Consider the following 21,790-nt stretch of genomic DNA (forward strand, 5'->3'; position numbering starts at 1 on the left):
TTGTAGTAGATCGGGTATCTTTAAATAACAATAAAAATCAGACAAAAGATTGCCAATTAATACTGTCAAGTACTAAGCATGATGTACTTAGGAACAACAAACATAGTTTGAAATGTCTATATGCGAATGCCAGGAGCCTAAGAAATAAGATGGGGGAGTTGGAATATATTGCACTAAATGAAAAATTAGATATAATAGGCATCTCTGAGACCTGGTGGAAGGAGGATAACCAGTGGGACACTGTCATACCGGGGTACAAATTATATCGTAGTGATAGGGTGAATCGGATTGGTGGAGGGGTAGCATTGTATATTAACGAGAGCCTTGAATCAAATAGATTGAAAATTCTGCAGGAAGCAAAACACTCCTTGGAATCACTGTGGATTGAAATTCCATGTGCAAAGGGGAAAAGGATAGTGATAGGAGTGTACTACCGTCCGCCTGGCCAGGACGAACAGACGGATGCGGAAATGTTAAAGGAAATCAGGGACGCAAACAAACTGGGCAACACAATAATAATGGGGGATTTCAATTACCCGCATATAGACTGGGGTAATGTAACATCTGTACACGCAAGGGACATAAGATTTCTTGATGAAATCAAGGACAGCTTCATGGAACAGCTAGTTTAGGAGCCGACAAGAGAAGGAAAAATACTAGACTTAGTCCTTAGTGGTGCTCATGATCTAGTGCAGGGGGTAACGATACGAGGGCCGCTTGATAACAGTGATCATAATATGATCGGTTTTGATATTGGCATTGAAGGAAGTGAAACTAGGAAATCAAGTACGCTAGCGTTTAACTATAGAAAGGGTGATTACAACAAAATGAGAAAAATGGTGAAAAAAAGACTGAAAGGAGCAGCTCGCAGAGTAAAAAACTTGCATCAGGCGTGGATGCTGTTTAAAAACACCATCCTGGAGGTTCAGGACAAATATATTCCACGTATTAGAAAAAAGGGAAAAAAGACTAAACGTCAGCCGGCGTGGCTAAACAGTAAGATAAAGGAAATCATTAGAGCCAAAAAACAATCCTTCAGAAAGTGGAGAAGAGAACCAACTGAAAGTAACAGGATAGATCATAAGGAATGCCAAGCCAAATGCAAAGCGGAGATAAGGAGGGCAAAAAAGGACTTTGAGAAGAAATTAGCGTTGGAAGCAAAAATACATAGTAAAAACTTTTTTAGATACATTAAAAGCAGGAAACCGGCCAAAGAGTCGGTTGGGCCGCTGGACGAAAATGGTGTTAAGGGGCGATCAAGGAGGACAAAGCCGTAGCGGAGAAATTAAATGAATTCTTTGCTTCGGTCTTCACCGAGGAGGATTTGGGGGGGGACACCGGTGCCGGAAAGAATATTTGAAGCGGGGGAGTCGGAGAAACTAAACAATTCTCTGTAACCTTGGAGGATGTAATGGGTCAGTTCAGCAAGCTGAAGAGTAGTAAATCACCGGGACCTGATGGTATTCATCCCAGAGTATTAATAGAACTAAAAAATGAACTTGCGGAGCTACTGTTAGAAATATGCAATCTGTCCCTAAAATCGAGTGTAATACCGGAAGACTGGAGGGTAGCCAATGTTACTCCGATTTTTAAGAAAGGTTCCAGAGGAGATCCGGGAAATTATAGACCGGTGAGTCTGACGTCGGTGCCGGGCAAGATGGTGGAGGCTATTATTAAGAATAAAATTGCAGAGCATATACAAAAACATGGACTGATGAGACAAAGTCAGCACGGATTTAGTGAAGGGAAGTCTTGCCTCACCAATCTAATGCATTTTTTTGAGGGGGTAAGCAAACATGTGGACAATGGGGAGCCGGTTGATATTGTATATATGGATTTTCAGAAGGCGTTTGACAAAGTGCCGCACGAAAGACTCCTGAAGAAATTGCAGAGTCATGGAATCGGAGGTAGGGTATTATTATGGATTAAGAACTGGTTGAAAGATAGGAAGCAGAGAGTAGGATTGCGTGGCCAGTATTCTCAGTGGAGGAGGGTAGTTAGTGGGGTCCCGCAGGGGTCTGTGCTGGGTCCGTTGCTTTTTAATGTATTTATAAATGACCTAGAGATGGGAATAACTAGTGAGGTAATTAAATTCGCCGATGACACAAAATTATTCAGGGTCGTCAAGTCGCAGGAGGAATGTGAACGATTACAGGAGGACCTTGCGAGACTGGGAGAATGGGCGTGCAAGTGGCAGATGAAGTTCAATGTTGACAAGTGCAAAGTGATGCATGTGGGTAAGAGGAACCCGAATTATAGCTACGTCTTGCAAGGTTCCGCGTTAGGAGTTACGGATCAAGAAAGGGATCTGGGTGTCGTCGTCGATGATACGCTGAAACCTTCTGCTCAGTGTGCTGCTGCGGCTAGGAAAGCGAATAGAATGTTGGGTGTTATTAAGAAGGGTATGGAGTCCAGGTGTGCGGATGTTATAATGCCGTTGTATCGCTCCATGGTGCGACCGCACCTGGAGTATTGTGTTCAGTACTGGTCTCCGTATCTCAAAAAAGATATAGTAGAATTGGAAAAGGTACAGCGAAGGGCGACGAAAATGATAGTGGGGATGGGACGACTTTCCTATGAAGAGAGGCTGAGAAGGCTAGGGCTTTTCAGCTTGGAGAAGAGACGGCTGAGGGGAGATATGATAGAAGTGTATAAAATAATGAGTGGAATGGATCGGGTGGATGTGAAGCGACTGTTCACGCTATCCAAAAATACTAGGACTAGAGGGCATGAGTTGAAGCTACAGTGTGGTAAATTTAAAACGAATCGGAGAAAATGTTTCTTCACCCAACATGTAATTAGACTCTGGAATTCATTGCCGGAGAACGTGGTACGGGCGGTTAGCTTGACGGAGTTTAAAAAGGGGTTAGATAGATTCCTAAAGGACAAGTCCATAGACCGCTATTAAATGGACTGGAAAAATTCCTCATTTTTAGGTATAACTTGTCTGGAATGTTTTTACGTTTGGGGAGCGTGCCAGGTGCCCTTGACCTGGATTGGCCACTGTCGGTGACAGGATGCTGGGCTAGATGGACCTTTGGTCTTTCCCAGTATGGCACTACTTATGTACTTATGTACTTATCTGCTACCACATTTGCTTATTTCCGATCTGACAAAGAAGGGCAACCTTCGAAAGCTAATCAAGAAATGTATTAAGTTATGTCCAATAAAAAAGGTATCATCTTATTTTCTTTTCCATGTTTTATTTTGTTTGATTTCTATTGATATTCTTTTAAATTCAAATAGTCTTTATTGAAATTTAAGGGGCCCTTTTACTAAGATGTGCTAAGAAGTGGGCTTATCGCTTTTTAGTGCAGGACTTTCCCTAACATACTGCTTTTTTCTTTTGCAGGCTCTGTGCTCATTTTTCCATTAGCATGAAAGATCTGTAAAAGTATTAGGGGTCCTTTTACAAAGGCTTGCTGAAAAATGGCTTGCGGTAGTGTAGGCACGGGTTTTGGGCGCGCGCCGATCCATTTCTTAGTGCGCCTGTAAAAAAGGCCTTTTTTGTTTTACGAAAATGGACTTGTGGCAAAATGAAAATTGTTGCATGTCCATTTTGGGTCTCAGACCTATTGGCCTAGTGGTAAAGACTCACACGGTAACTGGATGGCAATGACCTACACGCACCAAATGCCACTTGGCGCGCGTCTGTTACGCGCGCCCGAAAATAAAAAATATTTTTCAGACATGCGTGTCGGACACATGCCAATAATTAAATTACCGCAAGAGCCACGTGGTAACTGGGTGGTAACTCTATTTTGGCGCATGTTGAATGCACGTAGGTGCCCACGCGGCTTAGTAAAAGGGCCCCTTAATGTGGGAGCACTTACTGCCTCCTATTTAGGAGGCACTGAGTTCTCCTGCATTGTCAGTGTTATTCATTTTTCATTGCTCATGTTTGATCTATTCTTACTGTACACCACCTTGAGTGAATTCCCTCAAAAAGGTGGTAAATAAATCCTAATAAATAAATAAATTAATTAATTAATGAGAATGTGCTAGCTAGATACAGTAGCATAGCCAAGCGTGGGCTCGGGTGGGCCCAGGCCCATCCACTTTGGTTTCAGGCCCACCCAGTAGCAGCACATCTATAATGTGGCTGGCAGGGATTCTCAAGCCCCACCAGCCGAAAACTCCCAACTGTCCCTCCTGCATACCTTTTAAATAGCAGATCTTTGCCTGCAGCAAGCAGTGACTGATACATACTGTTCGCACCAGCCCCGAGGCCTTCCCTCTGATGCATTCCCACCTATGCGGAAACAGGAAGTTGCATCAGAGGAAAGGCTGTGGGGCCAGCATGAGCAGTGTGTATTAGTTGCTGCTCACTGTTGGTGAAAATCTGCTATTTAAAAGGTATTCAGGGAAGGGCGGATGTTTGAGAGACCATATGGATGTAGGCAAGAGAGGGAGAGACCAAATCACTTGTGGGAAAAGGCGGAGTTCTGCCCACCCATCTTGGGCCCAGGCCCACCCAAATTTGGGTGTCTGGCTATGCCCCTGTCTAGATAATACTGCCCATGACAGGCTTCCTGTCCCAGGAGATGCTTTTATCGCAAATCTGGATGCTGAAAAGCATTTGATAAGGTGTTATGGGTATACCTGCTATGGATCTTGAGCTTTTTTGGAATAACTGACTTGGATCAGGGTACTATACAATAACCCCTCTGTACAGCTTTTAATTAATGATTCAATGACTGATGTAATACATGTAAGACTGAGGGACTTATCAGGGTTGTCCCCTCTTCTCTTTGCCACTCTCTGGAACCCCCTGCGGCCCGCATTCGGCAAGATCAGTCTCTTGCAGGGATTTGTGTGGGTGAGCAGGAATATCACATCAACTTATTTGCTGATGACATGCTTTTATTCATTGATAAAGCTGGCATCAATTTGAAGAAAATGACATTATTTAAGCCTTTGGATCCTTTGCAGGATTACAAATAAAGTTTGGAAAACCAGTAGCCCTATCAGTATCTGTGCCGTGTCTGTCAACAGCATCAAGGGTTTCCCTTGTCCTGGGCTGAAACAGGAATCAAGTACTTAAGTGTTTACCTTAGTGCAAATAGGGATTGGATGTATCACAGGAATGGCATCAAAAACTATTCTGCAGTACCAAATAGGAGCAGACCCACCAATGTTGGAAATGGCAGCTTGTGTAGATATAGCCAACCACAAACCTGTGAAGCTAGAGAAACAATTTTACATTGCTTTGTGGAAGACGTTTGGGGAAGCAGCCTCTTCTCTACTGTGGCCGCTTCTGAGGGAACAGGAAGCTACATCAGTGAGGTGGCTGCAGTAAAGGGAAAAGGTGGGTGTCAGTGGCAGGGCGGCGTATGGGAATCGCTGCAGCCGCTGGCTTTTAAAAAAAATGTAAAAAGAAGGTAAAATCTGGGAATGGGGTGGAGGAAGGAAGGGGAGAGATTCCGCTTCAGGTGGCCTAATGGTCGGGCCGCCCCTTGCTACTTAGGGTATCCAGGTTTCAAAAAAGTGCTCCTATTAAGCAGTGCTCCACTGGAGGGATTAGGGGAAGTCACCCCTTTTATGTTTCAGTTCTTGATGTCCTCCATGAAAGCCAAACTAGCAAAGGATACTGGGCACTGTGATAGCTTCATGGAAAATAAAACTACGATCTTTTTAAAATGGCTACTCCTGTCACATAAAACCAGTGCATAAATGTCCATTTTTCCATATATTTTAGAATAGGCTCTACGTCTTCAGTTTGTTCCTAAAATACTAGCAGAATGTGAGACGTCCTGACTTGGATGTTTATTATCCAATTTGAATGGCATTTCTAAAATGCTACTCCACTTCAAATATTTCATCTTGATCCACATGTTTATTCACGCCTTCCAAAACAGTAGTAGATTAGTGAGGCAAGACTTCCCTTAGCTAAATCCATGTTGACTTTGTCCTATTAAACCATGTCTATGTATTCACTAATTTTGTTCTTTTTTAATAGTTTCTACAATTTTGCCTGGCACATACATCAGGGTCACAACAAGTCAGCACTCCTGGAGCACTTTTTAAAAACTGGCATTATGTTGGCTACTCTCTAATCTTCAGCTACAGTAGACAATTTTAAAGATAGGATACAGATTACTAATAGTAGATCTGAAATTTCATTTTTGAGGTCTTTCAGTACTCTAGAGTACATGCCATCTGGTCCAGGTTGTTCTGTCCTCTGATAGCCTTTCCCTGATTGTAATGTGGCTTTGGGGTGGGTGTGACACTTTTTTTGTCATTCTCACTGCAGAGTCACATGAACGTTGCATTTTGGGGGGTGTAGTTATCAGGCAACGTGACTTCACTAGTCTGTCTGCATAGAACTGTTATATGATTGGTTATGCTGTTGCTAGTTGGCAGGGTCTGTTCCCATTGGTGGTTTTAACCTGCTTTCTGGGTCAGAGTGTGCCCTTTTTCTGTTCCCTTTAGTCTGAGGTAGGCTCCATTTGTTAGAAAGTACAGAACCCTTTCCTGCGTTACCCTCTGTTAGAGTACTTAGTTTTTACCTTGAATATATCTTACTAAAAAAGATATTGTACTCCATTCAACCAGCTCTGAGCTAATGGTGTTTTCAGAATCACGGAGACTCTGCCATTGGGGCAGAACCTCTGACCTACAGCTGTCTGTGAGTGGCTGAGAGAGACCCCTGTGTGATTGGCTGAGAGAGACCTGAAGGGGCATAATCAAAAGGTAGGAACAGCCAAGTAAGTGGAACTGTGGCCAAGTGGTTAGAGCACTGGTCTTGTAATCCAGAGGTGGCAAGTTCAAATCCCACTGGTACTACTGAAAAAGCCAAGCAAAAATAGTTTTGATTTAGGACGTCTCTGGAGCACTTTGATTTTTTTTTGGTGGGAGGGTATTGGTGACCACTGGGGGAGCAAGGGGAGGTCATCCCCAATTCCCTCCTGTGGTCATTTGGGGCTCCTTTTTCAAGCTTGGTTGTGAAAAAAAGGGACCAAGTAAAGCCGGCAAAATGCTCGTTGTTTCGGAAGATCGCCGGCGATCTCGTTCGAAAATAAGCCTGACATTCTACTAAGGACTAAGTCAAAAAGAATTGCCTCTCTTGTTGGTTCCTGAATCAGCTGCTCAATGAAACAGCTGAGCCCACAAAACTGTTTCCTCCTGGCAAGCATGGTTTTACAAAGGTGAGGTAGAATTAAAGCATTCTGGCCTTCATATGTTAATGGATATCTGGTTCCTTGAATTACAAAGGCCAGAGATCTATGAGCCCATTCCACTTCAACTGACTGGTCAAATGAAATACTAAGGGAAGGGGGGGGGGGGGGTACTTATCAAGCTGCATTAGGGCACTAACCTGGGCTATTATCCCCTCAATGTGTGTTAAAGGGCTCAAATGCTGGTTGCGGAGACCCAAAGCAGCATTATTTAGGTCACCCTGCATTAAATAGTAATGTGATGCAAATCAGCTCATTACTATGTAAATATTATAATGCAGCTTGTGGTATGCACTGAGTGGTTTGCAAGCAGCATTAATCATTTACTACAGGAGTCAATATCCTGTGGTATTGAGATGCCATAGGTTGGTGACTCCCATGGTAAATCAAGGTGTGGTAAAAGCCCACCTTTTATTATACCTTGATGACTTTCCTCTTACACTTTTATGACTATTTCTACACAAATCTAGCTTTAATAGGAAGATATTATAGTATCATGCCAAAAGATTACATGTCCTTAACAATATTGCTCCAGTAGTGAAAAAAATGTCAACCTCCCCCCCTGAACAAATAGAAAATTCTCTTTAATAATATGGGGGAAGCAATACAAAATCAAATTCAAATAATGAACAAGATAAATCAGATACAATACTGAAACTGAATCTCTCATAAATTTACATTAGTTGAAGCTCATTGGCTTGTTGGTTTCAAATGTAACTAGACTTTTATCTTGCTGCTGAGTCACCTCATCATTAGAAAAACCTCCTTGCTAATAGATTATGCATTCAAAATTATTTCTATTCATATTTTTCCAGTGGTTTTTATTCATATTTTTTCAATATTTTGTCTTTTATAAAAAAAACAATGGTAGACCTTTTGAAGCTTTTCAAAAAGGCAACATAGCTTTTGCATGCTGTTAGCTCTGCTGTTGAATCAGTCATTATGGTAGAATTTTTAAAGGTGCAAAACTTACCTTGGAAATGTTTCAGAAGTAAGTTTAATTACATCTCTAGAGTAGTTAACTGCTAGCATATCAACAAGGTTGGTGCAATATCAAATAACAATTGAGGGGAAGTTGGCCTTCCTCCTTCAGATACACTTTCATTCTCCCCAAAATGTCTATTCTCACATTCAAGAACCATGTCTAATTCTTATAGCCAGTCAAAACTCCCCAAAGTGACTAGCATCTACAATCAAAAACTACCCAATCCAACCCTTCCAAAGCATCTGATCTTCAGATTAAAAAAACATTCTTCTTTGATTCCTCCCCATTCTTTCATCATCCCAAAGTGTCTAGTATGTATGTAATAAATATGGGCCTGATATTCCAAAAAAGCTGAGCAACTGCCTGTCTCGGCTCTGGCTTCAAAATGAATATTAGAATGTAGTGTCCCAAACAAAAAAGTTTTATAAGCTCTTGTAATTTTGAAACTTCACAAGTATCTTATCTAGATTTAAACAGGAGTAGCATTATAATAGAACGTAAATAAGTTTATATCATGCAGTGAGATATCATTCTTTTTCTGGGGGTCATCAGATCTAAATGCAACTTACACCATTGGAACTCAGCATTCCTTGCTCTATTGAGCAATGGTTATAGCGCAAATCTTCATAGGACCACCCTTTAGGATTTTTCAAATTTAAATCTTCAGTGGAAATCATAATTCAAATAGTACATAATTTTAACTTTTTTTCCCCAAACATATGTGGTAGAATATAAGCACTTATCTTTTTATTTGTTTTTCTTTTTTACTTATTTTTTACAAGTGATAGCAGATGGCAGCACTTTTAACCCAAGAAGAACCTCTGCCTCAAAATGGTCACTGTGACCTCTACTATTGAAAACCTATCTCTTCGACAAGATATATCACAAAGATCAACACGTGTAACTGTACAATCTTTAATATATCCAGAAATGTTCTATAATGTCTTTTGCTTTAACACTATCATGTATTTCACCACCATGTAACCCAAAACCCTCTGTAAAACCAAATGTATATTCTCTTCTATTTCCATCATCCATGATGAATTGTAAGCCACATTGAGCCTACAAAGAGGTGGGATAATGTGGGATACAAATGCAATAAATAAATAAATAAATAAAATAAATAAAATACTATCAGTCTTGTGCCACCAGGGCTAGAAAAGGTAGGCCTGGAGAGCCTACAGGGAGTGTGTGTGTGTGTGTGTGTGTGGGGGGGGGGGGGGGGGGGGGTCAGGGGCTCCTTGTCTTTAGGGGAGGAAGGAGAGGGGATTGGCATCAGGGAGAGGAAGGGGGACTCAGAAGAAGGCAAGGCACTTGCTTCTAATATGCAGATCCTGGCCAATAAGTGTCTTATGCAGGTCCGGTTGCATATCAGCAGGGATGCACATAACAGCATGGCCCCAGATATTCAATGTTGGTGCCTGGACATGGCTCAGCACTGAATATCTGGATTAATTTTGCCCACGGAAATTAACATTTATAAAATGCTGACTGTTGCTGGATATTGACTGGTATGCTTATACATTTAGGTCTACCATTCATTTGCCTAGATTTATGAGCCTAATTTATGAGCCTACTGATGAAAATCAGCACTAAGCTCCTACATTTTTTCTCAACCTAAATCTGCCCCTTTTGCCATCCACTTTTTATGCTCCTAAATTTAAGAGTTTAGTATAAATTTATGCATTCAGTCCTAGTAAATTTTCAAAGAGGTCAGTTTATGACTATAACTCTCAGGAGCATAATTCCTTCTCTCAGGGTCACCAAATCGGCATAATCGAAAGCCGATTTTGGGCACCCTCAACTGCAGTCTGTCGTGGGGATGACCAAAGTTCATGGGGGCATGTCGGAGGCGTAGCGAAGGTGGGACTGGGGTGTGCTTAAGAGATGGGCGCCCTCGGCCAATAATAGAAAAAAGAAGGGCGCCCCTGACGAGCACTTGGTCGACTTTACTTGGTCCATTTGTTTTCACGACCAAGCCTCAAAAAGGTGCCCAAACTGACCAGATGACCATGACCATCGGAGGAAATTGAGGATGCCCTCCCCTTACTCCCCCAGTGGTCACCAACCCCCTCCCACCCTAAAAAAAATTAATATTTTTTGGCTAGCCTCTATGCCAGCCTCAAATATCATACCCAGCTCCATGACAGCAGTATGCAGGTCCCTGGAGCAGTTTTAGTGAGTGCAGTGCACTTCAGGCAGGTGGACCCAGGCCCACCCCCCTCTACCTGTTACACTTGTGCTGGTAAATGTGAGCCCTTCAAAACCCACCCGAAACCCACTGTACCCACATGTAGGTGCCTCCCTTCACCCCTTAGGGCTATGGTAGTGGTGTACAGTTGTGTGGAGTGGGTTTCATGGGGGTTTGGGGAGGCTCAGCATCAAAGGTAAGGGAGCTATGCACCTGGGAGCAATTTGTGAAGTCTGCTGCAGTGGCCCCTAGGGTGCCCAATTGGTGTCCTGGCATGTGAGGCGGACCAGTGCACTACAAATGCTGGCTCTTCCCATGACCAAATGCCTTGGATTTGGTCGTTTTTGAGATGTGAGTCCTCGGTTTCCATTATCGCCGAAAACCAGGGATAGCCATCTCTATGGTCAACCTAAATGTTGAGATTTGGGCGTCCCCAACTGTACTATCGAAACAAAAGATTGACGCTCATCTTGTTTCGATAATAGCTGTTTCCCCGACCCTTCATGGGGTCGTCATGTGGGGGGACGCCCCGTTCGATTATGCTCCTCTATGTCAGGTAATTTTACTTTTTAATTTCATTCAATTCCAGCATACCTCCATTGTTTGCTGATGTCTAAGGAAGGTGAAAATCAAGGCTTTCAAGTCTAAGATCTGAGTTAGCCAATCTATATATCTATTATCTGCCATCCGCAATAATTATTTCTAGTGCTCGACATTGTCCTTTTATATCCATCTTTCTCCGAGGACAAGCAGGCTGCTTGTTCTCACTGATGGGTTGACGTCCTCGGCAGCCCCCTCCATCGGAAAGTTTACTAGCAAAGGCCTTTGCTAGTCCTCGCGCGCCCATGCGCACCGCGCATGCGCGGCCGTCTTCCCGCCCGAAACCGGCTCGAGCCGGCCAGTCTTCTTTCGTCCGCGCTCGGTACGGTCGTGTTACGCCGTTCGTGCCCCAGAGAGTCGACCTCGCGCGTCCTTTTCGACATGTTTTTTCCTTGTTTTTCTTTAAAAAAGTTCGGGAAGCGCTCCGGAAGTGTTCCGGAAGACCCTTTCGGGTTTTCTGCCCTTCCCGTAATTTTCACAGCTTTTGCCCCGTAAGTTTTCTTTCGTTGTCGGGGTAGGCCTAGTTTGGCCTCGGTCGAGATTTTTCTCCCTTTAAATTTTGGTGCTTCAATTTTCGCCATTTCGGCCTTTGATTTCGCCGGCGTGATTTTTCCGCCCATGACATCGAAGCCTTCCAGCGGCTTCAAGAAGTGCACCCAGTGCGCCCGGGTAATCTCGCTCACTGATAGGCACTCTGCGTGTCTTCAGTGTCTAGGGGCCCAGCACCGCCCTCAGAACTGCAGTCTGTGTTCCCTGTTACAAAGACGGACTCAGGTAGCGAGATTAGCCCAGTGGAACGTGTTGTTCTCGGGCTCTTCGTCGACATCGGCACCGGAGGCATCGAGTGCATCGACGTCGTCAGCGTCCGGACCATCTTCCTTGGCTGCCGCTCCATCGACTGCATCGAGGCATCGGACCTCTGCATCGGCGCCGAGGCATCGGGCGACTGCATCGACGTCGGTGGTACCGAGACTTCGTCTGCTGATGTCGTCGGACGGAGGTGCATCGTCAGGAGTGCAGGTGAGGGCTGTCCATTCCCCTGCTGGTGGCGGTAAGCCTTCGGGTGGGTCTCCTCCTACCCTGAGGGCTCCTGCGGTACAGCCCCCCCGGGATCGACCTTCTTCGGTCTCGGCCCCGAGGAAGCGACGGATGGATTCTACGTCCTCCTCGTCGGTGCCGGGGAGCTCCGGTGACATGCTTCGGAAGAAGTCGAAGAAGCATCGACACCGGTCTCCTCCCCGTGTCGGCACCGAGAGCTCTGGGTCGGCACCCAGCAGGCATCGGCACCGAGAGGACCGCTCACCCTCTGTTCAGGAGGTGTCAATGCGCTCCACTCTGGACAGCCCGGAACAGCCTCCTCGCCCGGAACAGGTCCTGACGTCGACGCCTGCATCGACCTCTCAGCCTTTTTCTGCAGCCACTCTGAACGAGAGCCTCCGGGCCGTTCTCCCAGAGATTCTGGGAGAGCTGTTGCGCCCTACCCCTCCGGTACCGGCGGTGCTTGCGCCTCCGGTACCGTCGAGCGTGGCGCCGGCTGGTCCATCGCCCAGGTTGAGGTCCCCGACGTCGGTACCGCGTGCGGTGCCGACCGCGGCCACCTCCCAGGAAGGCTCCCCGACTACGTCGGCGGAGGGAGCTTCGCCGATGCGGGCGAGGGAGTCTACCTCTCGACGCCCCCATCGTGGACGTGGCTCCACGGAGTCGAGCCGGGCGAGGTTGCAGACACAGGTCCGTGAACTTGTGTCTGACACCGAGGGTGAGGCCTCGTGGGAGGACGAAGAAGACCCCAGATATTTCTCTGACGAGGAGTCTGAGGGTCTTCCTTCTGATCCCACTCCCTCTCCTGAAAGGCAGCTTTCTCCTCCTGAGAGTCTGTCTTTCGCTTCCTTTGTCCGGGAGATGTCTACGGCCATCCCCTTCCTGGTGGTTGTGGAGGACGAGCCCAGGGCTGAAATGTTTGAGCTCCTGGACTATCCTTCTCCACCTAAGGAAGCGTCCACTGTTCCCTTGCATCATGTCCTGAAAAAGACATTGCTTGCGAACTGGACCAAGCCATTAAGTAATCCCCACATTCCCAAGAAGATCGAGTCCCAGTACCGGATCCATGGGGACCCAGAGCTGATGCGCACTCAGTTGCCTCACGACTCTGGAGTTGTGGATTTGGCCCTAAAGAAGGCTAAGAGTTCTAGGGAGCATGCTTCGGCGCCCCCGGGCAAAGACCCTAGAACCTTAGACTCCTTTGGGAGGAAGGCCTACCATTCTTCTATGCTCGTGGCCAAGATCCAGTCTTACCAGCTCTACACGAGCATACACATGCGGAACAATGTGCGGCAGTTGGCGGGCTTGGTTGATGCTCTTCCCCCTGAGCAAGCCAAGCCTTTTCAGGAGGTGGTCAGGCAGCTGAAGGCGTGCAGAAAATTCCTGGCCAGAGGAGTTTATGACACTTTTGATGTTGCGTCCAGGGCCGCTGCTCAGGGTGTGGTGATGCGCAGGCTCTCATGGCTGCGTGCCACCGACCTGGAGAATAGAATCCAGCAGCGGATTGCGGACTCGCCTTGCCGTGCGGACAACATTTTTGGGGAAAAAGTCGAGCAGGTGGTAGAGTCTCTCCACCAGCGGGACACCGCATTCGACAAGTTCTCCCGCCGGCAGCCTTCAGCATCTACCTCTACAGGTAGAAGATTTTTCGGGGGAAGGAAGACTGGTCCTTATGCTTCTGGTAAGCGTAGGTACAATCCTCCTTCCCGACAGCCTGCGGCCCAGGCTAAGCCCCAGCGCGCTCGCTCTCGTCAGCAGCGTGCGCCTCAGCAAGGCCCCGCGGCTCCCCAGCAAAAGCAAGGGGCGAGCTTTTGACTGGCTCCAGCAGAGCACAGCCGACATCCAAGTGTCAGTGTCGGGCGACCTGCCAGTCGGAGGGAGGTTGAAAGCTTTTCACCAAAGGTGGCCTCTCATAACCTCCGATCAGTGGGTTCTGCAAATAGTCCGGCAAGGATACACCCTCAATTTGGCCTCAAAACCTCCAAATTGTCCACCGGGAGCTCAGTCTTACAGCTTCCAGCACAAGCAGGTACTTGCAGAGGAACTCTCCGCCCTTCTCAGCGCCAATGCGGTCGAGCCCGTGCCATCCGGGCAGGAAGGGCTGGGATTCTATTCCAGGTACTTCCTTGTGGAAAAGAAGACAGGGGGGATGCGTCCCATCCTAGACCTAAGGGCCCTGAACAAATATCTCGTAAAAGAAAAGTTCAGGATGCTTTCCCTGGGCACCCTCCTCCCCATGATTCAGCAAAACGATTGGCTATGCTCTCTGGACTTGAAGGATGCCTACACTCACATCCCGATACTGCCAGCTCACAGACAGTATCTGCGATTTCAGCTGGGCACACGCCACTTCCAGTACTGTGTGCTACCCTTTGGGCTCGCCTCTGCGCCCAGGGTGTTCACAAAGTGCTTGGCTGTAGTAGCAGCGGCACTTCGCAGGCTGGGGGTGCACGTGTTCCCATATCTCGACGATTGGCTGGTAAAGAACACATCCGAGGCAGGAGCCCTGCAGTCCATGCAGATGACTATTCGCCTCCTGGAGCTACTGGGGTTTGTGATAAATTATCCAAAGTCCCATCTTCTCCCAGTGCAGAAACTCGAATTCATAGGAGCTCTGCTGGATTCTCGGACGGCTCGCGCCTATCTCCCAGAGACGAGGGCCAACAACTTGTTGTCCCTCGTCTCGCGGGTGCGAGCGTCCCAGCAGATCACAGCTCGGCAGATGTTGAGATTGCTGGGCCACATGGCCTCCACAGTTCATGTGACTCCCATGGCCCGCCTTCACATGAGATCTGCTCAATGGACCCTAGCCTCCCAGTGGTATCAGGCCGCCGGGGGTCTAGAGGACGTGATCCACCTGTCCATGAGTTTTCTCAAATCCCTATATTGGTGGACGATTTGCTCCAATTTGACTCTGGGATGTCCCTTCCAAATTCCTCAGCCACAAAAGGTGCTGACCATGGATGCGTCCCTCCTGGGATGGGGAGCTCATGTCGATGGGCTTCACACCCAAGGAAGCTGGTCCCTCCAGGAACGCGATCTGCAGATCAATCTTCTGGAGTTACGAGCGATCTGGAACGCTCTGAAGGCTTTCAGAGATCGGCTGTCCCACCAAATTATCCAAATTCAGACAGACAACCAGGTTGCCATGTACTATGTCAACAAGCAGGGGGGCACCGGATCTCGTCCCCTGTGTCAGGAAGCCGTCAGCATGTGGCTCTGGGCTCGCCGTCACGGCATGGGGCTCCAAGCCACATATCTGGCAGGCGTAAACAACAGTCTGGCCGACAGGTTGAGCAGGATTATGCAACCTCACGAGTGGTCGCTCAATTCCCGTGTGGTACGACAGATCTTCCAGGTGTGGGGCACCCCCTTGGTCGATCTCTTCGCATCTCGAGTGAACCACAAAGTCCCTCAGTTCTGTTCCAGGCTTCAGGCCCACGGCAGACTGGCATCGGATGCCTTCCTCCTGGACTGGGGGGAGGGTCTGCTGTATGCTTATCCTCCCATACCTCTGGTGGGGAAGACTTTGTTGAAACTCAAGCAAGATCGAGGCACCATGATTCTGATTGCTCCTTTTTGGCCGCGTCAGATCTGGTTCCCTCTTCTTCTGGAGTTGTCCTCCGAAGAACCGTGGAGATTGGAGTGTTTTCCGACCCTCATCACACAGGACGAAGGGGCACTTCTGCATCCCAGCCTCCAGTCGCTGGCTCTTACGGCCTGGATGTTGAGGGCGTAGACTTTGCCTCTTTGGGTCTGTCAGAGGGTGTCTCCCGCATCTTGCTTGCTTCCAGGAAAGATTCCACTAAGAGAAGTTACTTCTTCCATTGGAGGAGGTTTGCCGTCTGGTGTGACAGCAAGGCCCTAGATCCTCGCTCTTGTCCTACACAGACCCTGCTTGAATACCTTCTGCACTTGTCTGAGTCTGGTCTCAAGACCAACTCTGTAAGGGTTCACCTTAGTGCAATCAGTGCTTACCATTACCATGTGGAAGGTAAGCCGATCTCAGGACAGCCTTTAGTTGTTCGCTTCATGAGAGGCTTGCTGTTGTCAAAGCCCCCTGTCAAGCCTCCTACAGTGTCATGGGATCTCAATGTCGTTCTCACCCAGCTGATGAAACCTCCTTTCGAGCCACTGAATTCCTGCCATCTGAAGTACTTGACTTGGAAGGTCATTTTCTTGGTGGCAGTTACTTCAGCTCGTAGAGTCAGTGAGCTTCAGGCCCTGGTAGCCCAGGCCCCTTACACCAAATTTCATCATAACAGAGTAGTCCTCCGCACTCACCCTAAGTTCTTGCCAAAGGTCATGTCGGAGTTCCATCTAAACCAGTCAATTGTCTTGCCAACATTCTTTCCCCGTCCTCATTCCTGCCCTGCTGAACGTCAGCTGCACACATTGGACTGCAAGAGAGCATTGGCCTTCTACCTGGAGCGGACACAGCCCCACAGACAGTCCGCCCAATTGTTTGTTTCTTTTGATCCCAATAGGAGGGGAGTGGCTGTAGGGAAACGCACCATATCCAATTGGCTAGCAGATTGCATTTCCTTCACTTACTCCCAGGCGGGGCTGGCTCTTGAGGGTCATGTCACGGCTCATAATGTTAGAGCCATGGCTGCGTCGGTAGCCCACTTGAAGTCAGCCTCTATTGAAGAAATTTGCAAAGCTGCGACGTGGTCATCTGTCCACACATTCACATCTCATTACTGCCTGCAGCAGGATACCCGACGCGACAGTCGGTTCGGGCAGTCAGTTCTTCAGAACCTGTTTGGGCTTTAGGATCCAACTCCACCCCCCGAGGGCCCTGTTTGTTCTGTTCCAGGCTGCACTCTCAGTTAGTTGGTAAATTTTTTAGGTCAATTTCAGTTATGTCCTCGCCGTTGCGAGGCCCAATTGACCATGGTTGTTGTTTTGAGTGAGCCTGGGGGCTAGGGATACCCCATCAGTGAGAACAAGCAGCCTGCTTGTCCTCGGAGAAAGCGAATGCTACATACCTGTAGAAGGTATTCTCCGAGGACAGCAGGCTGATTGTTCTCACAAACCCGCCCGCCTCCCCTTTGGAGTTGAGTCTTCCCTTGAAGTGTATTGTCTTGCTACATACTGGACTGGCCGGCTCGAGCCAGTTTCGGGTGGGAAGACGGCCGCGCATGCGCGGTGCGCATGGGCGCGCGAGGACTACCAAAGGCCTTTGCTAGTAAACTTTCCGATGGAGGGGGCTGCCGAGGACGTCAACCCATCAGTGAGAACAATCAGCCTGCTGTCCTCGGAGAATACCTTCTACAGGTATGTAGCATTTGCTTTCAATACCCATCAAAAGAACAACAGTTTTCAAAAGTATATATCCTCCAGAAACAAGTAAACCATGGAGAGAATCAGAAAATTCATTTTGTAATATCATAGACGATATACATACATTTTCTATGTACCACACCAAAACATTTGTCATGAAGTATTGAAATTCCCAACTATAGTTCTCTTAAAGTTATGGAGCTTTAATATAAAATACATCCACTAACCTGTCCAACAAAAGATTTGGAGCAAAAGAGAGTTTCCCAGGATATTCTACTGAACGCCAGATTAAGCCGACCATCAGTATCTCTAACCAGGCACATTCCAGTAGATGCACCTGATCATGGAGTGTTAATTCCACAAAGCCTATAAAACACAATCATAATCGGATATATTTTTAGCATCTTATAAAAGATTAATCACTCGCACATTGGTAGGGTTAGATAATCTACTGTTGTCATCACAGGTTAACAGAGGCTCCTCAAGGATTAATTTCCAGAATACATATATAAGGGGGCAATTTTCAGAAGGAAACCTAGGTGCAAGGTCCACAGGTACTTCTGTGTCTCTGTACCACGTATATAATTTTCAAGAAGCTGCCTGGGCTTTATTTCTTTGAAAAGTAGCTACAAGGTGTGTTGGTAGAAAGAAATGCCTGTGGACACTGCAATAGCAATACTGCACAGATTTGAATATTCAATTTGATGCATGTATTTTATTTCCCCAGCTTATACAAACTCTTAGTAATACTTCTTACTCTAGATTTTAAAAAGTACATGCACTTTTACCTGCTACGTGAAATACAATTTTCATGAATCTTTTTGTTCATTTTCAAGACCAATTTCTATATGCCCATCATTTTCAAAATACTACATAACTTTTTTCCACTGAAACTCATGTACTATTAATTAATAAAATGACAGTTCAGCTCCCAACCAGTCCTGAGTTTATGGCTCTTGTTGAAATGCATTATATCCTATTTCATATAGTGAGGTTACTTACCTGTAGCAGATGTTATCTAAGAGCAACAGCAGTCTCTACATATGGGCAATGTAACTTGAAGGATCCCTGAGGGCTCATTTCAAACTCTCAGATATTCAAAAGCTTTCTAGAAAATGATAGTGGACTAGTGTGTTTTCCTACACTGGTGCCTTTCCTTGGGACCATCTACTGCACCTACTATCACTACTACTATTACTATTACTTATCATTTCCATAGCACTACTAGACACCCCAATTTTAGAATGCTGGGATGAACATACTTAAATCCAAAATACTTGCATATATCAAAGGGATGTAGTCTGTGAGTGTTTTGAGTGGGACTAGGGTGGGAGCCAAAAATACATATGTATTCCCAACTACAGAACTGGAATGCACTGCTATGTCTTCCGAGATCAACGTGGGGATTTTCAGCTCTTCCCAGGGACATCTAGGTTTTGTAAAAGTGCTTATTTTGGGCAGTGCTCTACAAGAAGAAATGGAGAGGTCACCCTCTTAATCCCCCAGTATTCCCCTCCCCTCCCTCAAATCAATAGTGCAAAATGACTGTGGGCTCTGTATCTAATTGTGAAAATATAGACGTGTTGGTTTCTAAAATTTATTTATTTATCACATTTATACCCCACAATTTTCCCAGGTTCAATGTGGCTTACAATAAACCAAAAAGGCTATAGCCAATCTGGTAGTTATATAAATACAATAGATTGTAGTAGTCAGTAAGGAATGAAAGAATAGGGTGTAAAGGGAAAGTGGGTAAAGGTAAGAGAGTCCAAAATGGTCTGTTTATGCTGTTTTGCTGGACTTTAAGTTTTATATTGGATCATGAGGGTAGGCCTCCAGGTTGGTCTTGAGTAATTTCCTAAAGTTGACATGGTTTTGAATAGATTTGACAGCTTTTGGCAACGCATTGCATATTTGGGTGCTGATGAAGGAAAAGGAGGAAGCGTAAGTGGATTTATATTTGAGGCCGTTACAGGTAGGGTAATGGAGATTTAGGAATGAATGGCATGTGCTTGATGTATTCCTGGCCGGAAGATTGATTAGGTTAGTCATGTATCCTGGGGCTTCTCCATAAAGAATTTTGTGGACTAGCGTGCAGATCTTGAAGTTAAATTGTTCCTTTATTGGGAGCCAGTGCAATTTCTCTCAAAGGGGCTTGGAACTTTCAAATTTGGATTTACCAAAGATTAGTCTTGCTGCTGTGTTTTGGGCAGTCTGAAGTTTGTTTACAAATTGTTCTTTGCATCCTGCGTATATCCCATTACAGTAATCTAGGTGACTTAATACCTTTGGTTGGACTAGATATCGGAATATTTCTCTAGGGAAGAAAGATTTTATCCGCTTGAGTTTCAACAATGAAAAAAACATTTTCTTTGCAGTGGAATTAGTTTGGTCAACTAGTGATAGGTTACGATCGATGATTACATCGAGTATTTTTAAGCTCTCAGAGATAGGAAGGGTGAGGTTTGGAGTGGTTAAAGATGAAGGTTTGAACCTATTATATAAAGATGAAAGGATTAGGCAGCGCGTTTTCTCATTATTCAGCTTCATTTGAAAAGTATTAGCCCATTTATTCATGGTGTGCAAGCCAAGATTGATTTCTTTGGAGATTTCGAACAAGTCATTTCGAAAGGGGATGTAGATTGTGACATCATCGGCATAGATAAATGGGTTGATGCCAAGGTTGGATAAGGATTTAGCTAGAGGGATCAGCATTATATTGAAGAGTGTAGGGGACATAGGGATCTCCTGAGGAACTCCAGTCAGCTTTCCACGGTGGTGAAAGGATTGAATTAGATTTTACTTGGTAGGTCCTGGAGGTAAGAAAACCCTTTATCCATCTAAACACATTTCCCCCTATCCCAAAATAATCGAGAAGGTATAATATAATACCCATACATACATGTCTAAGTGTCAGAGTATGGCTTATTTTACTACAGCACATGTTCCATTATATTCTATGAGACCTAGCTACTAATAACTAGGGTTGATAGTAAAATAATCTATCTTAATGGTGGCCATCGATAATCTACGTGTGTGCTGAGTTGTCTCTGTTTATATTGTAGTTGTTGACAAATATAAAATGGGTGCTGCCACCATATATAACCAACACACACATCCATTCCTGCATGTATTTTGAAAAGGATCTACGTTGGCAGATCCTTTTCAAAATAGAACCAGAATTTGACATATCTGAACTGGACATCTCAAGTACAATTTCTACATATCCAACGAATACACATGATGCTAATGAAGGGTTAAATCATACTATGTGCTACTACAGCTGGTGTTTTCCTATTATAGATCTGAGATATGTCCTATGACCTAAACATACCTCCATATGCATGTAATCTTCCTTTAGATCATGGGGCCATAGTTGTGTCTCCTTTTTTCAAAGAAAAAGTATTAAGGTGCCTAAGGAAGCCATCTTAAATTTTTTTTTATCCAAGACTTAAGTGCCTTAAAACAGTCCCCTAGTAAAAAGGGATTCAACTGCATTGATCTCTAAGATGGAAGAGAGTTCCTGTGTATGTACATTCTGATGTTGACAGATTGCCCATGATACTCACAGTGACCAATTAAGAAGGGTTTCAAATAGTGTAGTTTGTATCCATTCTGAATAATGCTGAGAACCCTAGTACCTGAGGTTTGTATAAAAACCGCAGCCTTCCCCTAATAGGCTCTCTAGAACAGACACTAAAATATTGGTTATACCTGCCTGAACCCCTTCAAAACCTCATCCCAGCTTTGGCTGGGGACTAGGCTGTAGTTTTTTAGCTCTCAGTTGTTTGGGTTAAACCAGGGCCCTCTTGTTGGCAGGCTTTCAGGTACTTGTGACCTGAATTGGCCACTGCTGGAAGCAGGATACTGGGCTACATGGACCATCAGCCTGACCCAGTATGGCTATTCTTTTGTTCTAAGGATCTTCTAGATGTCCCACTCAGATACCGCCAGGAAGATGTGGATGATTGTTCAGAACTGGCTGCAGAGATGGTCTGAATTGTAGTACAGTGGTCTTTGGTTTTATCCACTGTTTCTTTCCCTTTATCTCCAAAGTGATTATTTCTCTTGCTAGGCTGTATCTCAGATCAAAGGCCCATGCCTATGAAAGTCTGCAACCACCAATACCTATAACAGAGGCTCTCAATGCTAATTCAAAAACATCATTAATTAATCTGACTAGGTATTTTCCATGCTCACTGCCCCTGTTCACCTGTGACCTAAAATCATCATGTTTCTCTTGAGAGAGATTAAACAGATCTACTCTACACAGAATGTTTTATATATATTTGACCATAAAGAGCTAGCATGAAGCCATACGGAATGTGAACATAGCATTCTACAACATATTCTTCCCATGAAGGTCTAGTAAAAGCCTCCCTCCCTCCCTTTGGTTACTAAGGAGCTGGTTCTCATCCTCTTGGGTTTCTTGAAAGTGGATTCGACCAGCACTGACTGTACTATTTGTTGTTCTTCAAATCCAGGAACCTTCTGGACTACATACATGGCGTC

At 45.5% G+C, this 21,790-nt stretch overlaps 1 protein-coding gene across 2 annotated transcripts in view; it reads right to left on the bottom strand.

Annotated features, from left to right (window-relative positions):
• Nucleotides 1-21,790, bottom strand: part of ESR1 (estrogen receptor 1) — a 587,957-nt gene that overhangs the window by 69,876 nt on the left and 496,291 nt on the right. For both annotated transcript variants that reach the window (XM_030198471.1, XM_030198472.1), the window contains one exon: nucleotides 17,506-17,644. In XM_030198471.1, coding sequence (XP_030054331.1) covers nucleotides 17,506-17,644 — 139 coding nt within the window. The remainder of the gene's footprint in view (nucleotides 1-17,505; nucleotides 17,645-21,790) is intronic.

The sequence above is a fragment of the Microcaecilia unicolor genome, chromosome 3, assembly GCF_901765095.1.
Source record: "Microcaecilia unicolor chromosome 3, aMicUni1.1, whole genome shotgun sequence".
In the NCBI taxonomy this organism is placed as follows: domain Eukaryota; kingdom Metazoa; phylum Chordata; class Amphibia; order Gymnophiona; family Siphonopidae; genus Microcaecilia; species Microcaecilia unicolor.